The sequence below is a fragment of the Ochotona curzoniae genome, unplaced genomic scaffold (assembly GCF_017591425.1).
Source record: "Ochotona curzoniae isolate NIBS_2020 unplaced genomic scaffold, NIBS_Ocur_1.0 scaffold_2587, whole genome shotgun sequence".
Taxonomy (NCBI): Eukaryota; Metazoa; Chordata; class Mammalia; order Lagomorpha; family Ochotonidae; genus Ochotona; species Ochotona curzoniae.
The window spans coordinates 9,639,373-9,657,062 of NW_024467096.1; the positions used below are offsets into that span (position 1 = coordinate 9,639,373).

Here is a 17,690-nt window from a genome sequence, read left to right on the forward strand (position 1 = left end):
TATTTTAATGGGGACTCTACTTACAAGTTCCTTCTCAGTCATGGAGTTGTTTGAATATACTTAGTGCCATCAATTTCGGTTCATTAATTTTGTGCCCTGCTACTGTGCCAAACTGCCTTGTGAGTTCCTGTACTCTCTTCATTGAGTCTTTCAGTTCTTCTATGTAGTAAATCTTGTTATCTATGAACAGGGATAATTTTAATTCCTTGTTTTTAATGTGACTTTCTTTCATTTGTTTATCTTGCCTATCAGCTCTAGGAAAGATTTGTAATAGTATGTTGAACAGCACTGGTGACATTTGACATCCTTGTCTGTTTCCAGAGTACTGGAAAAGCTTACAGTCTTTCCCTATTCAGTATGATGCTGGCGTTGAATTTTCTGTGTATTTGGATTGTGTTGTGTAATGTTCCTTCTATGTGAAGTCCAGTAAGATGGGGAAAGGATGAAGGCTGCATACAGGTAATGGCTGGATACAGAAAAAGGGACTGCTTCTGGGCAATGGTGAACCCTAATGGGCCAACACCTGCGTTAGATAACAGCAGTCTGAGTGTAGTGAGAACACACAAAAACAGCCAGTATGAAAGAAGAACTGATGTGAACCATGTAATTATGAAGTATCTGCTCAAGGAGAATTTTTGAGAATTTGTAATGAAATCAAATGGGGTGGGGAGACTGTTACTGATTAAACTAGACAACTACCCATTAATCTCACAAAGAGAAACAAAAAGAAGACGTTTACTATTTTGATTACTCACTCTGCTTTCTTTGTGGTATATTGAAGTTAAGCTAAGATTTTGGTACCTGTAACTCCCAGCCTGCCCACCTATTTCCATTATGCATGAGATTTTTTGTCATTATGAACAAACATCATATAATGTTAGAACATCTTTGAATATTTGTGATTTTCTGAATCTTTTTCAAATTGTTTAGATAACTTTTAATGTATCTGTGTGTTCATTTGTCTTAGCTATGATTATGGCATAGAGTCTAGTGTGTGGGAGCAGATTTAAAACTTTCACTAAAACACAGAATTAAGAGTCTTAGTGTATGACTGATTATGTGATTATGTTTTCTTGGTAAGGTACAAGAAGAAAACCATAAAAATAAGTTTGAGATTTTACAAATTTTAAATGTTCATGATACACAGTTTACAGAAAATGGTATTGTGGCACAGTGGATGTGTCGCTCCTACAACATTGGAATTCCATGTCAGAGTGCTGGTTCAAGGACTGGGTAATCTGCTTCTGATCCAGTTGCCTACTAATATGTCTAGGAGGACAAAAAATGATGGCTCAAAAACTTGGACTCCTGACTCTAATGTGAGAGACCCATATGGAGTAAATGTCTCTTGGCTTGGGTCAGGTTCAGACTGAGTGTGGCAATTTAGGATGTGAAATAGAAGCTGAAAGAACTTGCTCTGTCTCCCTGCCTCTGACCTTCAAATAACAAGTAAAAATACATAGTTTTTGTATACAGTTAATAGAAAAGATGGTATATTTCTGGTATATTTCTTTAAAATTATGCATAACTTTTTCATAACACATTTCCATGAACTATTTTAAGATCTCTTACATACATGTTTTCATTTTCTTTAAAATAAATGAACTTAGAACTAAAAACATGATAGTCAAAAGAGTTTTGATCACTAGCTATCTATTATATATGGAACCAGAAACAAAGCCTTGATTGGTTTGCCTCCTCCAAGTCCAAGGCTCTAATTTTTCACTTCATAAAAAAAGAAGTGATAAGAACAAATGTCATGTAAAGTCTTTGATGACCAGTTTCAAACTGAAATTGCATACGTATTGCCAAGGTTGTACCTAGAGGAATTGTTCATGCTGGCTCAAGGTCCTTACAAGTTTCACCTGAGTTTCTAAAGAAGGCTGCCAATACCCATAGAGGTAACTTCACTGAACTCATGCTGTGTCCAAACTCCCACCCAGATGCCTTCTTTGCTCAGTTGATAGCAGTTGCCTCAATTTTGATTTCTTACTCTGTTGATCTCTTTGGAATGATATCTCCTTGGGATGTTGATGCTGTGTATTGGGTTATCCTTTGTCGATATATTGGTTAATGAACTGCTGCTTTTGTCTCAGGACACAAGACTTCAGCCCCAGTCCACTTTCTTGGGCTTGCACTATTCCATAGGGAAGATTTAAATAATTTTGAAACTAACCTAAGGCTTAGGAGTTTGTTACCTATTAAGCAGAAGCATTGATTTCCTTGTCTTAATGACTATAGTAATTTTCATGGCTGAAAACTGAAACCTGTTTGTGAGAAGAAATGTGTGGTGTCGGAGCACATAACAAGCTAGCATCTAAACCTGCTATTCAAACCCAGTGTCTGAATCTGCTTCCAACTAACTCCCTGTCATGCTAGGAATGAGTTGACTATATTGGGCTTCAGTAATCCTGTTAAATAAATCAATGTTACACATCAAATCTGATTCACTTTGGCTGCTAGAGTTAAATTCTAGTTCTTGATTTACACTGTGAGAGCCACTAAAATGAGGAATGGTGCATCACTTAATTTATGAAACTTTAGGTTGGATTTGGCCAAAGTGTTGGATGAGTGACTGAAACCTGAAGAGTTGTGTTCTTCGGAGTAAAAGTTGGTTACAAAGGAAATCTTATATCTTGATCTCATACAATGAATCTTTGTTCCAAATACTGGTAAGATAATATGCATTTGCAACATTTGTTTTTACCAAACACACTTGCCTTAAATATTTGCTAATGCATTCTTAACTATTTTTTTTCTGTTTTGTATTTCTATTTTTAAAAATTTTTGCAGGATGTTTTCACTCCAGAATGTAAATTTAAAGAATCTGTTTTTGAAAACTACTACGTGATATATTCTTCCACACTGTATCGTCAGCAAGAATCTGGCCGAGCTTGGTTTCTGGGACTCAATAAAGAAGGACAAATTATGAAGGGGAACAGAGTGAAGAAAACCAAGCCCTCATCACATTTTGTACCAAAACCTATTGAAGGTATGAAACTAAACTCCTTGCTTTGGATCCTGATCTGTGTCTGACCCAGTGCTGTTCCATGTGTCTTTACTCTTGAGGGCTTATTTTGAAAGCAGCAGTGAGAAGAGACATTTAGAAAACACAGTACTTCTTTTCATTGCAAAACAAAAGAAAAAAAAGGAAAACAAAATTCTACTAAATATTCAGCACTTACCATTTGAAATGTCATTTCAATTCTTGAGTTGAAAGCAGTATTTAGTTTCTCAGTAAACACCCTTGAAAAACCTATAACACTTTAGTACCTGAAAGGTTTCCAGAGCTTTTAGAAACACACCATGTATCACCATCTCAATCAATGTCATTCGTTATTTAACATCATAATCCATCATTTTTCTACTAATTTATATATTTTATTAATTTATAGTTTATTATATTTGTATAATTATATGTATGTGTTATATTACATTATAATTGTTGTATAATACATATAACTATGATGTTATGTTTTATATTTATATATTAAACATGAATAATTTACATTTATTTATAAATGTAGTATTTATATATTAAACATGAATAATTTACATTTATTTATAAATGTAGTATTTATATATTAAACATGAATAATTTACATTTATTTATAAATGTAGTATTTATACATGTAACCTATTTATAGTTATATAACATAATTATACTTATATTCTATCTAGTATAGATTCATTATATTACATATAATATACTTGTTATATAATTATTACTATATTATATTTCTGTAGTCTATATAATTTATAGTTTATTAATTTAATAAGGCTTATTAATTTCTATAGCTTTCTAAAGATTTGTAGCATTAATATCTTTCTCAGTTGAGCTAGCAACTCCTGACCCTTGATTATTTAATAATACTCACTTATTTCAAATTTGAGCAGTTATTAATAATTTTATGCTAAGGAGACCCAATTTCACAAATAGTGTTTTCTCAAAGTTACGTTACCAAGAGGCTTATGGCATATGAATGACCACATTTACTGATTTTCATCTATGTTCCTAACATGTGTTGAGTGATATCAGTGGGCTAAGTATTTGAATATCAATTTTTTTCTCCTCTAGAAAGTTGCATTATCGTAATTTTGAAAATTGTTTCAACCTCTTCCTATGAGGAAATGGAGCACTTGCATGCAGTGACTTAGTCTTGTGTCTCCTCAAGTTCTCAGGTGTGGCAGTCAGCCTGGACAGACCGTGCAGAGCACAGAGTTCTCATGCAGTACCATCAGTAGCCAACAAATACTTGTTAAGTCCATGCAGTGGTCAAATCATTGAATCAAATGGGAAATTCAAAGCTCCTTGTCCGTGTCAAACTTCTCAGTTCCCTATGTTTTTTTTTAAGATTTATTTATTTTTATTACAAAATCAGATATACAGAGAGGAGGAGAAGCAGAGGAGAAGATCTTCCGTCCAATGATTCATTCCCCAAGTGACCACAACAGCCAGTGCTGCGCCGATCTGAAGCCAGGAACCTGGAACTTCCTTCCAGGTCTCCCACGCGGGTGCAGGGTCTGATGGCTTTGGGCCGTCCTCGACTGCTTTCCCAGACCACAAACAGGGAGCTGGATGGGAAACGGGGCATGCCGGGATTAGAACTGGCACCCATATGGGATTCTGGCATGTTCAAGGCGAGGACTTTAGCTGCTGGGCCATGGCACCAGGCCCGTCCCTATGTTTTTAACAAAACAAAATGGAGCTTTCCTTTCCTGCAATATATTTTCATAATGTGGGTCTCCTGTTCTCTGTCCCCTTTCCCCAGTTTTTATGTGCCATTTCATCTCCCTGGAAAAGCATATGGGTCTTTGTAAAAATTTAATTTGAGTCATTACTTCTGTGCTTATAAACATGAATTTTTAAAAATGATTCTTTTCTATTTCTTTGAAAAGTGGCATGAGAAAATGAGAGATACCCTCCATCCACTTATTGACTTTGCAAATGCCCAAAACAGTCGGGCCCAAGTCAGGATCTAGGAATTTGGGAGTCACATGTGGGTGGTAGGAGCTCAGGTGCAGGTCTGACCTGTACTGCCCACCAGGCGTGGTAACAGGATGCTGGGTAGAAGCAGTTCTCTATCCCAGGCACATTGATGTGGCATGTGAGCCAAACAAGCCAGAAGTTTAACCACTCAAGATTTCATTAGCTTAGAGTCCTCTCTACCCAGCCCTCCCTCCCCGCCTTCTTTCTACCCCGCCTTCTTCTAAATCCCTCCCTTCCATTCTAGCTCTCAGCAAAATTCAAGAGAATAATAAACAGTCAGGTTTCTGCAATCTTAGCAGAGCGGTACAAAATGAGAGGCAATAACATTCTAAGTGCAGTGCAAAAGAAATCAGGAAAATGCCTATTTTTTTTCATAGCGAAACTGAAAAGTACATAAACAGTTAATATTTCCACAGAAACTATATTGATTGTCAAAAGTGATGTGTTTTACAAATTATGTTTTCAAATATAACATCACTTTTATAATTTGTTAAAGTAGGGCATGGGCATTAACTGCTTTTGGAAATTCAGGAAAATATAAAGGAAATTTCTTCTCCAAGCCCCCGCTTACAGCAACTATTATCAGAACAACCATAATCTACTCTCTTAATTATAGTTGTCTTTTGTTGAATCAATTTCTGTCTTGGGTCTAGATGACTGACTACATATTTCCAAGAAAAATGTGTAAAATGACTGTGTTGCTAGCTCCAGAACTGTTTCAGTTGGGCGACTTTTAATGTACTTCAGCACAAACATGGAGACAACAGTCAGCTGCAGGTGTTAGAGTAGTGGGGTTTGGTTTCTCATTTTTTCTCACCACACGACACTCATGTCAACAGCAGCCTGGTCATACAGGTTTTTCCCCCCACAAACCAAATCTAGAGATCAGCTTTCCAGAGCTAGAATCTTGGCTTCTCATTGTTAGGAACCTTTAGTGCATCTCTCCCTGATGTTTTACTGTGATAAAGATACTACATTTAATATGCTTATTATTTCTTATAGATGAGGAAACTAATGTTTTAAGTTACTAAATAGCTTGTCCCAGATCACACGGAATTAATACGTATCTGGCATTGCAATGCAGAGAGATGAACGCAACGCTCTTGTATTTAATCTCCTCACTGTCCTGCCCCTTAACCAGAAGACAGACCATTAATGTGTGCATATTGAGAAAACCAGCAATGACAAGGCTCAAGTGCTATATCATGATACAACTTGAACAGCAAACTCATTCACATTTATGCAGGGTTGAGACGAGTAGGATGGCATGTTAAGGAAAATGCTTTATTATTAAGTAATCAGAACAGTTAAGAGAATGCCATTTTCAGGTTAGGACGTAAGAAATTTAAAATACGTTGCTTCTTTTCTGGTGAATTCTAACATATTAAATTTCTGCTGCATAAGAAAATTTTGACAAAAGGATTCCTGAAGCAGCCACATTGTATGGCAGTCTGTGCAAGTATGGTAAACTACACACCTTCATGGAATCTACCATAGGATGTACATATAGGAGTACTTTAATCGTATTTCATTATAAAATTATTGAATGAATAATGTATAATTTTATGAATTATTTCTGTAATCAGTTATTGGCGGTGGGTGTATGAAATTTGTTCTGATGAAGAGTCAGAATTTTTAAAAAATTCTAGCCATAATTCATATCTTTAAACATTAAACATTTGATAATATTTTTGTAAGACAATGTAAGCATTTAGCTGGAAGACACAGTTAGAAAAGAAATAGGTGTTGCCTTATATCAGGGAGAGTATATTATATACTTTTGTCTTTTACTTATTTCACTAAGCATAATGATCTCCAGTTGGAACCATTAATAGGTAAATATGTAGATCCACATATTCTCTAAATGAACTGTATAATGGAGACTATCATAGTGGGAGATGAAGATAACACTGAGTATGCATCTCTGCTCGCGATCAAAGATGGAGTCCCAATGAAACCGTTAAATATGCCTTGGCAATATATTAGATTTTTTAACATTACCAATACCTACAATACCATGGTACATTTAAATAGCAGAATCTTTGAATTGTGACTATTGCTGAAGGACTATACTATTGTAATATAGGGAAACACAGTTGTGGGGGGTAGAATTGGGAAGGATGAAGAGGAGGTAGTGCGGGCAGTCCTATACCTACAAAACTGTATCATGGAAAGAAACAATACATTAAAAAAAAAAAAGCATTTTAAAAAAGCAGCAAAATAGTGATAACTCACAGGGTTGTTTTTTTCTTTTTTTTTGCATTGCTATTTAACCAAAAGTATTGCCAATTGTGTTATTTTTAACTTTCTAAGGCACTTTTGTAAACATGTTAGCTTAGTATCAATAGTTTTACCATCCCCTCATAGACCAGTAGTGTGTGCAAAATGTGCCATTTCTCTTGTGAAGGCAAATGGGCCCGTTATGGAGTAAAAGCCAAAGCAGGCTTTTTTAGTTCATTGTTTTATTTTTTATTTTAAACATCTCTACCCTTAACCCAATACAGTTGGTGATTGTATTTAGAAGTATAAGTTTTCCCAAATTTGACCGAAGAAGTTTAAGGATTTTACATTGGATCACAAGATGGCAATGATGTGCCAATCTCTCCCCCTTTACTCCTTCAGCCCTTATGCACAGTGGGTGGTACTGGCGAGTTGCAGGACCATCTACTTAGTCAAATAGGACTTGCTACTTAAGCCTATTACTGTGTATATTGCATATAAACCTCTAGTTATGTGGGTTGCCTGTACCCTGTCCAAGCATTGTTCCCATTAAAGATAAATGACTCCCCAGGATTTAAATTCTCCTGAATTTCCAGACATAGGGGCCATATACCTTTTGACAAAGAAAAAGATGGGATTTCTTTCTTTTCTCCTTTTTCCTTCTCTCAGAAGTTCATTACTCAGCATTTATAAGTGGTTTTGTATTCAAGATCTCATCCCTTACCATTGGAAAAAAATGTGTGCACTTTTCAAAGACTTCAGCTTTTGAAGAAAGATGTTTCTGAATAAAGTTGCTGTCTGTTGAAAAAGCTACTTAAGAAATAAAAGTGAATAAAGGAAAAATTGACTCATCTCAAGTTGATATATTGGGAAGATTATAAAATATTCACACAAAGGCACACACACAAAACCCAAGGAGTGCAGTTAATTGTTACATATTTTCCTTGTTAGAAATGTTGCTTTAATTGAGAAATGTGTGTTTAAGTCATAGCAGAATATTGTAGAACACTGTTTTTCAAACATAAGTATCATAACCATTTGAGTATTCTTAAAACTGAAATTCTCAGACCCTAAAGCTAATTTACTAAATCAAGATTTGAGTAGAAACCTAAAGACTAAAATCTACACAAATCATTCCTTTAAAATGCATTTATTTTTATGTGAAATGCAGATTTACAGAGAGGAGAAACACAGAAAGAGATCTTCCATCTACTGGCTCACTCCAGAAATGACCTCAACAGTTGCAGCTGAGCCAATCTGAAGCTAGGAACAAGGAGCGTCTTCTGGGTCTTCCTTGTAGGGTCAGTGGGCCAAAGGCTTGTGCTCCTGGTTCCCAGCCCATAAGCAGGGGCCTGGATTGGAAGTGAAGCAGCTGGGACATGAACTGGATCCTACACAGGATGACAGCACTACATGGAAAGAATTAGCATGCTGAGCCTCTGTGCCACTGTACCACTGTGCTGGCCCTCAAGGCATTCTTCTTTTTAAGATTTAGTTGTTTTTATTGGAAAGACAGATTTAGCAGAGTAGGAGAGACACAAAAAGGTCTTCCATAGGCTGGTTCACTCCCAAAGAGGCTGCAACAGCCAGAGCTGAGCCAATCTGAAGCCGTGAGCCGGGAACTCTCCAGGCCTCTCAGGTGGCTATCCTTTATGGCCCTACCAGGCTACAAGCAGAGAGGTGGGTGGGAATTAGAGCAGCCATGGCATGAACTGGTGTCTGTATGGGATCTCTGCACTTGCAAGGTGAGGATTTAGTCACTGAGCCATTGCGGGTACTGGTTCCTAAGTCATTTTTATTGCAACTAAGTTTTAAGACTTGGTATTCAGAATTAACTGGTGTTTACAAGGCTTATTTTAATCAGACTACAGCACATTTAAATTTCTCCAAATTATTGTGATTGATGTGTTAGACCAAACTTAATTAGGTTTAGTCTCCCTGACATGATAGAATGAAGTATATTAAATATGTTACATTTAACCTTTTGTTATTAAGAGAGGTTTGTTTTAGTGTTGGAATACGTTACTATACAGAGATTGGCATTAATATTAATCATTTTACAAAAGTTATTGACCAAGAAATTAACCTAATGTATAGCAAGTGAACTCAATGAAAGTAATGGAAATTTTTCAAATCAAGAATATGGATATAGATTCCTAAATGATTTTTAAAACCTTTTCAACCTCAATCAACCCTGAGGATGAAATCCAATATAAACTCTTTCTGTTTCATTTTAATCAAATATTAGAATATATAGCATACATATAATACTATATATGGTGTAATATATATTATTTTATAATATACACTACATAATAAATATATAGTATAATATATACATATTATATATAATATATACTATATTAAAAATATAGTATTTTATATATTTGTGACGTTTACATATATCATACATTTTATTATTTATTTTTTATGTTTACTATAACATATATATATTTTAGATTTATTTATTTTTATTGGAAAGGCAGATACATAGAGAGGAAGAGAGGCAGAGATGAACATCTTTTGTCTGCTGGTTCACTCCCCAAGTGGCCACAATGGCTAGAGAACCAATCCAAAGCTAGGAGCCCAGAGCCTCTTCCAGGACTCCCACACAGGTGTAGGGTCCTAAATCTTTGGGCCGTCCTTGACTGCTTTCCCCGGCCACAAGCAGGGAGCTGGATGGGAAATAGGGCTGCCGGAATTAGAACCAGTGCCCATGCGGAGTCCCAACACGTTCAAGGCGAGGACTTTAGCTGCTAGGCTACCACTCCACGCTCCATTATGCATTATTTATATATGTATTTACTGTTCTAATATTTATAGTTATATATAGTATACATGCTACATATAATATAGAACATATAATATATAGTATATTAAATAATAAATATAATACTATAATAAATATAGCATATATTTTATATATTGTATATAATTTCTTATATACAGTATAAGAAATTCAGATATCTCTAGAGAGTTGTTATATTAATTGTAAGGTACCTTTTTAATTCCCATTTGGAAAATAGGCATTCTTTTATTATGTTATTAATTAATAAATGCTGACTGGTGTGGCACTAAACAAGGAATAATAAAGACGAGGAAAAATGAATTTTTACAGAAAAATAGTAATCTTTCCCAAAACTACACAAGAAATCAAAGTAAACAAATCTGGACTTCTGAATTGGGTGGCGTGGCCTAGAGGTTAAAGTCCTCGCCTTGCACACACCGGTATCCCATATGGGCGCTGGTTCTAATCCCAGCAGCTCCACTTCCCATTCAGCTCCCTGCTTGTGGCCTGGGAAAGCAGTCGAGGACGGCCCAAAGCCTTGGGATCCTGCACCTGTGTGGGAGACCTAAGGGAAGTTCTTGGATCCTGGCTTCGGATCGACACAGCACCGACCGTTGCGGCCACTTGGGGAGTGAATCATCGGATGGAAGATCTTCCTCTCTAAGATCTTCCTCTCTGTCTCTCCTCCTTTCAGTATATCTGGCTTCATAATAAAAATAAATAAATCATAAAAAAAGAAAATTTGCTTTATATTTTAGTTCAAAGTAAGTGTCAAGAGAACCCTATGATTTGTTTACTTCAGAACTCAACCATAGTAAGACAAAAACAGAATGAAGAAATAACTACTTTTTATATCCCTTCTTGTTTTAATTACAGAAATGATAATTGTTGTGTTTTCCTGTTTATTCCTTTTTTTTTTTTGGTCATTGGACAGTCCGTAGCGCTTTCCAGCTGCAATCTACTGCAATTCATTCAAAATAGCTTTTTGTTGGATTTGGAATTTACACTTGAATAAAGCTTTCCTAACTCTTCCTCTAGTATCCTTCATCTTTCTTTCTTCCATACAAATATTATTTCCACTGGCTTCCTAAGTGAAGACATAGATCTTTTTGTTCTCTATATCTGTTAACTTTCATAATAAATATTTAAGGCATTCTGGATACTTTCTTGCAGGAATGCATTGCTTCCAAAGTAGCACTTAAAATTCCCTTTGGTTCCAACTGGATTCCATGTAACAGTAATTACAGTGTGAAATTGCTTCATGTTAATTGTGCATGCCCTCCTATGATCTGCTATTAAAACAATTAAATATCTTTAATGGTGCATTAGCTAACAGAGCAATCTAACCTTTTTACTTCTTGAAAATTACAGAGGGCCAAGGAAAATTTGATTAAAATGGCAGCGTTAAAAATATTAATCAAGTTTCATTTTTATGCAAACAGATAAAAGATAACAGTTCTTCTGTAATTCATGAGTTTAATCCAAAGCAAAATTCAGATCGTCTCCATCTGGAAAACAGATTTAGTCAGCAAAGATGCAATGAACTGCACACAGCCTGTCCACATATAAACAACTGAACAATATTAACTTTCAGATTTACAGCTAGTTTTTCCTTATTATTACCAGCACTCTCAACTTTTCAACAATTGGCCAGGAATCCAGTGGCAATAATCAGCTGGTGCTATATGGCTTCATATTCCACATATTCCATCTACATAGTATATTATCACTGCAAGTCTAATAGAAGTGTCATTTTAAGAAAAAAAAAATATTGCTTTGAAAGAGGAAAAGAGAGAGTGAGAGAGAAGCAAATGAGATCTTCCATCTGCTGATTATCCAGAATTATGTCAGGTAGATATCAAGAACCATGAACCTTACCCAGATTTTCCACTTGGGTATCAAGGACTCGAGTGTTTGTGTCTTCACCTGACACTTTTCGGGGTGCATTAGCAGAAAGCTGGTTCTTATGCGAAGAAGCTGGAGTTCAAACCAGCACTCCTGTGTGTTGCTTAGTCTTCAATGGCTGCTTTTCCCACTGTGCCACAGCACCAGCTTCTCTAACATATCATTTGATAGTCACTAAAACCTTGTAAATTTTCTGGTTAATATATATTATCTCTTTTTTACATAAGAGGAAACTGGCACTCAGATTGGCCTTGTAACACAGTGAGGACCGTATATTTAGTGACAAATTTACAAGGAACTATTGTATTTTAATTTAATATCATAGTATCCTTACTGTAAGTGGTGCATGTATTTTGTGTTTTCATTCTGTGCAAAAAAATCTGAAAGTAGCACATCTGATCTTCAAAAAGTCCATGAAAGATGTGTACTATGATTATCTGATGCATGGATCATTTTTCATCAAAATAAAGTTAAATTTTAATTATATTTTCTGTGAACTTTTTGAATTCTTTCTTTTAAATACATAGGATATCAGCTGTGCAAATTGTGTGTGCCTCAAAACCAAATGGAGAGCACACAAAAATCCATATTTTTACATTCCAACTAACACATTTTTAATTCTGTGGGTCTGTGTTAGTCCATTAATTTGCATTTCTTAAAGTTCCAGGTTCTTCACCCACAGTTGGAAAAAATAAGGTGTTACATTTGAGGGCTGCTGAATAATGGAACCATTAGATATAATGAGCATCAGAAGCTCATTCAATTACTAGGCACTATAGCTTCCCATAAAAGTAATATAGGAAAAGGAAGTCGTTACAGTTAACAGCCTGGCTTTTTTCCTTCCTCGTTTCTTTCTCTCTTCCTCTTTCTTTCTTTTTCTTTCTTTCTTTTTCTCTATCTCTCTTTCTCTCTTTCTCTTTCTCTCTCTCTTTCTCTCTTTCTCTTTCTCCTACTTTATTTCCTTCTTTCTTTCTCTCTTTGCTTCTTTCTCTTTTTCTTTCTGCCATTCTTTCCTTTTTTCGTCCCTTCATTTTTTCCTCCTTTATTTCTTTCAACCTTTGTTTTGTTCTTTTTTTAATATTTATTTATTGTTATTGGAAAGACAGGCAGAGAATGAGAGACAGAGAAACTCAGTTAAACACTTCAATTACATACTGTGGTACATTGTAGAGTATTTAATACAGTTTAATGCTTGAGACCTGGTGGAGCTTAAGGGGTTTTATTTCCTTTTGGTTGAATTTGGTTAGATTTTCACTTTATTTTTGGTATAGAAAAATCTATTCATCAAAAGAAATAGAGTACTAAATTTTGTATGCATTCCAGGTCCTGGAAAAAATCAAGAAAATAGAGATTTAAAAACTTGTAGAGCCATAGGCATGCTTCCAAAAGTCTTTCCCAGTTTCTTGGTGGTGCGTGATTGAAGATCAATGAAGCATCAACTATAGAATTTTGAAGCTTGCACTGAGAGGCATTTAACACTGTGATTAATTTCACTAGAACCTGAGGTGCATGTGGTTCTCATTTTTATGTGGAATTAGCAAAACCTGATTTATTATCGTTTTTTTGTTTAGGTTTCTTTTAAGCCAAATTAAGTATTCTAGTCAACTAAGACATGCTAGGTTGAACTAGATTACCTCACATTTCTATTATAGTCAAAATTATGGTACTTGGAATGGGTAAGTTAGATGAGCAAAAGACCTCATGTATGTAATGAAGCCTCGACTAAATTAGTTTGTAAGAAATTGAGAATGTACTTTCAGGGCACCAGAAGGAGTCATAAATTTCAATGCTGCTAACAGCTGCATTTAGAATTCATAGAGAAAGCTTCAGTCTGGCTGATATTTCTCAAATAAATTAATTAGTTATATCATTGTCATGTAACAGACATTTTCTAGTTAGAAACTGAACTAATATATTGTCCTTATTTAGCCACAATTTATTGAAGACAACAACTGTTCATGTACTCTCAAATTTTAGACTCATGTGTGTCATGATTGTGGTTTACATATTCGGATAAGAAATTTGTTTAGCTCTTACTTAAGTTAGTTCTACTAGCCTTATTGCTCGATTTTCCTCCAAATACTTATTAGCACTTTTTATTTGTTCCCATATATGCCAGTGCCATTTTGGTTTTCATAATATTATGCAGCATTTGTTTTCATTTTAGGACATCTTTAGGAATATTTAGTCAAATAGCATTGACTTGGGGCCAATGTTGTAAGGTAACATGTCAGGATTTCCCTGCTTTTCAGCATCGCGTATGAATCCTGGCTGTTCCACTTTGAACCTCTCCTTTCTGATGTGCCTTGGAGGGCTGGAGGGGATGATTCTATTGCTTTGGCACCTAACACCCACATGGGAGACTTAGAAGGAATTTTAGGCTGCTGTTACAGATATATATATATATATATATATATACATATATATCTTTTGTGCATTGTTTATTCGATGAATTTTGCCTTTCTGAGTCTATTAAAGTGTCTTTGTTAAGAATGTGAAACCACATGATCTTAACTTGGCCAATACTTACCACCTGACTAGATAAGTCCGTTTATACTTTAAAAAATGAAGTTGTTAATGTACTGTCTACGTTCATCAAAGCATTACAATAGACAAAATAATTATTTTTAAATGCTTTGAATAATTTTTAGCATTTTCATTTTAATATTAAGGGCTGGCTGATAGCTCAGTGGCAAAATCCTTGCCTTGCTTGCGCCGCAATTCCATATGGGTGCTGATTCATGTTCAGCTGATCCAGTTCCAAGCCAGCTTCCTACTTGTGGCCTGGGAAAGCAGTATAGGATACCCCAACACCTTGAGACTCTGTATGTGGGAGACTTGGAGGACATTCCTCGCTCCTGGCTTTGCATTGCCTCAGTTCCAGCCATTGTGGCCACTTTCTCTTTGTATCTCCTTCTCTCTGTAAATCTGCCTCTCCAATAAAAAGGGAAAAAAAGGAACACATTTAAAAATAAATAAATAAGTTACATTTTTATGAAAAATCATATTTTTAAAGTCATGACTACAGTTCTCAAAAGATAGCCATTCTTCCTTCCCTCTCTCCCCCTCTCCCAATTCCTCTTTCCTTCAGTTATTTGACATAAGAAATAGTTTTAAGGGATTATTATTTTGGCTCTTGCTTACACTCAATTATTTTAACTCATATTTCGTATTTATAGAACATTTTATAAAACACTTCTGCATTCTGTTTTTGTATGCGTGTGCGTTATTCATTTAGTGCCCGATATTCAGGATCATACGTTCATACATTCTTTTTTAAAAGATCCATTTATCTTTTAAAAGGATTAGAGAGACAGAAAGATATTTTACTTATAATGAATTGAGGAAAGAACAACCATACTTAAGCAACTTCAAAGTTTGAACATGAGGCTGGCACTGTGTAGTAACCTGGGAAAGCAGCAGTGGGTGGCCCAAAGCCTTCCAAGGGTTCCACCCTGTCCAGTGCGCGAGACCCAGAGGAAGCTCCTGATTCCTCGCTTCAGATAGGCTCACTTCTGGCCAGTGGGGAGTGGACCAGCCGATAAAAGATCTTTCTCACTGTCTCTCCTTCTCTTTGTATATATGCCTTTCCAATAAAAAAAATCTTTAATAATAAATAAACAAATAAATATTTAAATAAAGAAAATATCTGATTAGGATTTTTCATAAGGTACTTCTGTTTTTTTTTTTTTTGATGTAGGTAAGAAATCTACTTCGTTTTGGCACTTCTGGTTTTTTATAATTTTAAAAAGCAACTTGAATTACCAACTTGTGTTATTTGCAAACTGAAGAATGTCTGAGTTAGTTTTCTTTGTAGAGGCCATTACTTTATTGAAAGGTCTTCTGCAGATATTTTAAGAGCCATTCAATAAATTAATTGAAATGTTTACAATTTCACTTAAAAAATCTATATGTGGAATAATTGTTGATGATGAACTGAAAGAAAGTCTATGTTATAGACATTGTGGGACTCAAATTGTGGTCTGTGTTTCACCAACATTAATATCAAGCTTATTTAAAATGAAGACTATGAGGGGGTCAGCATTTTGGTTTAAACAAGTTAAGCCCCCCGCTGTGATGCTGGCATTCCTTCTCAGTAGCAGTAGCAGCCACTTGGAGGGTGAACCAGAGGCTCACGAGAGAACAGTGGTTCACAAGTTGAGGATTCTGACTACTCAAAGCCCAAAATATAAAGCCATTTGACATTAAAATAATATTTGAGCTATTAAACCATTGTAGTGAATGTTCAACAGTGGATACAGTTAACTATCTGTCCCTAAATGAAGAATGAAAATAATCCCTGATATTTTCATAAAACATATTATGTAATTCACGACAGTTATATTTTCCTTCTTCACAACAGTATAAAGAAGTTGAACTATATAATCTGTATGTTGATAGGTCGTATCCTACAAGAATAAATTTGAGTTAGAAGACATTGTTCTTTCTATGCAATCATCTAACAGCAGGCACGGGAGTTCACTGATGACTGAGTATTGAGCCAAACAAGAGAGCAACGAAGAAACTGCTCTTATAGATATAACTGAGATCTCACAGTTGCAGAACCACATTCACAATGAGTGATTAACTAAAAAACCTTGGACTGCATTAGTTATTGCAGACGGAAGAATTTTATCCCAGTTGGAGGAGTTGTTTCATTATCTTTCCTTTGTATATTTTCTCTCTCTCATTATTTGTTACATAGCATGTCCTGAAAATTAGAAATAACCATTTCTTTTGACATACCAGTTTCACAACTCTTGTAGTCAGGTAAAGATGGGAGCATGTGAGTAAATATTTTTCCTTCCCAAACCTAAAAACTAAAATTAAAATAGCTGTTTCTATTTTGAAATGCTCTAACTTGAATATCCCCCTGTAACTGGATAAAAATCTTATTGTATGGATTAGAACACCACAAAGACTCAATCCTTATCTTTAAGTAAACAGAAAAGACTCAGAGTTCTGCAGTTCAAGAAGGCTTAAAAGGTTGTGACTGTGAGAACTAGAGGAGAACTATGTGTACCCCTCCAACATTCACAGTGGGAAAAACTGCTGATGATGAGAATGAAGAATTGCAAAAATAAAATCTGAGAATTTATTGTGGTCAAATTGGTACTGACTCTAATGAGTAATTGTTGTGTGTTGTCTTTCCAGTGTGTATGTATAGAGAACCATCACTACATGAAATTGGAGAAAAACAAGGGCGTTCGAGGAAAAGTTCTGGAACCCCAACCATGAATGGAGGCAAAGTCGTGAATCAAGATTCAACATAGCTGAGAACCCTTCTTTCCTCTCAGCCCTACCCTTCCCCTTTCCTTCCCACGTCCTTCTAATCTACTCACCCAAGGAGAGAAAAATAAAATGGCAACGCAAGACCTAGTGGCAAAGATTCTGCACTCAAAATCTTCCTTGTGTAGGACAAAAAAAGAACAAAGCTTGCCTCTTGCAATGTAGAAAATTCACATGCTCAAATTAGTACACCTAAATCAAAGAGAAAAAATCAAAACTCCACCTTAAATGAAAATGTTATTACTAATAGTGGTTGATTGTAATAAAGACATAACTTTAATAAAGATGAAATAAAGTTATCATCTTGAAGGAGAGGGTTTTAGAATATTGGACTTTTCCATGGATGTTATAGGTAAATAGCTGAAACATGGACTAACTGTATGCTGGCAGATTTGGTTTGACTTTGTATTTTGTTTAGAAACTTAGAATCAACACTGACCTACATTCTGCATCTGGGATTTTTTTTTCACCTTGAAATTAAGCATTTATGATTATATA

General features: G+C 35.3%; 1 protein-coding gene across 3 annotated transcripts in view; it reads left to right on the forward strand.

Annotated features, from left to right (window-relative positions):
* Nucleotides 1–17,383, forward strand: part of FGF12 (fibroblast growth factor 12) — a 527,052-nt gene extending 509,669 nt beyond the window's left edge. For all 3 annotated transcript variants that reach the window (XM_041002928.1, XM_041002927.1, XM_041002926.1), the window contains 2 exons: nucleotides 2,794–2,992; nucleotides 17,058–17,383. In XM_041002928.1, coding sequence (XP_040858862.1) covers nucleotides 2,794–2,992; nucleotides 17,058–17,176 — 318 coding nt within the window. In that variant the 3' untranslated portion in view covers nucleotides 17,177–17,383. The remainder of the gene's footprint in view (nucleotides 1–2,793; nucleotides 2,993–17,057) is intronic.
* The last annotated feature ends 307 nt before the right edge of the window (nucleotides 17,384–17,690 follow it).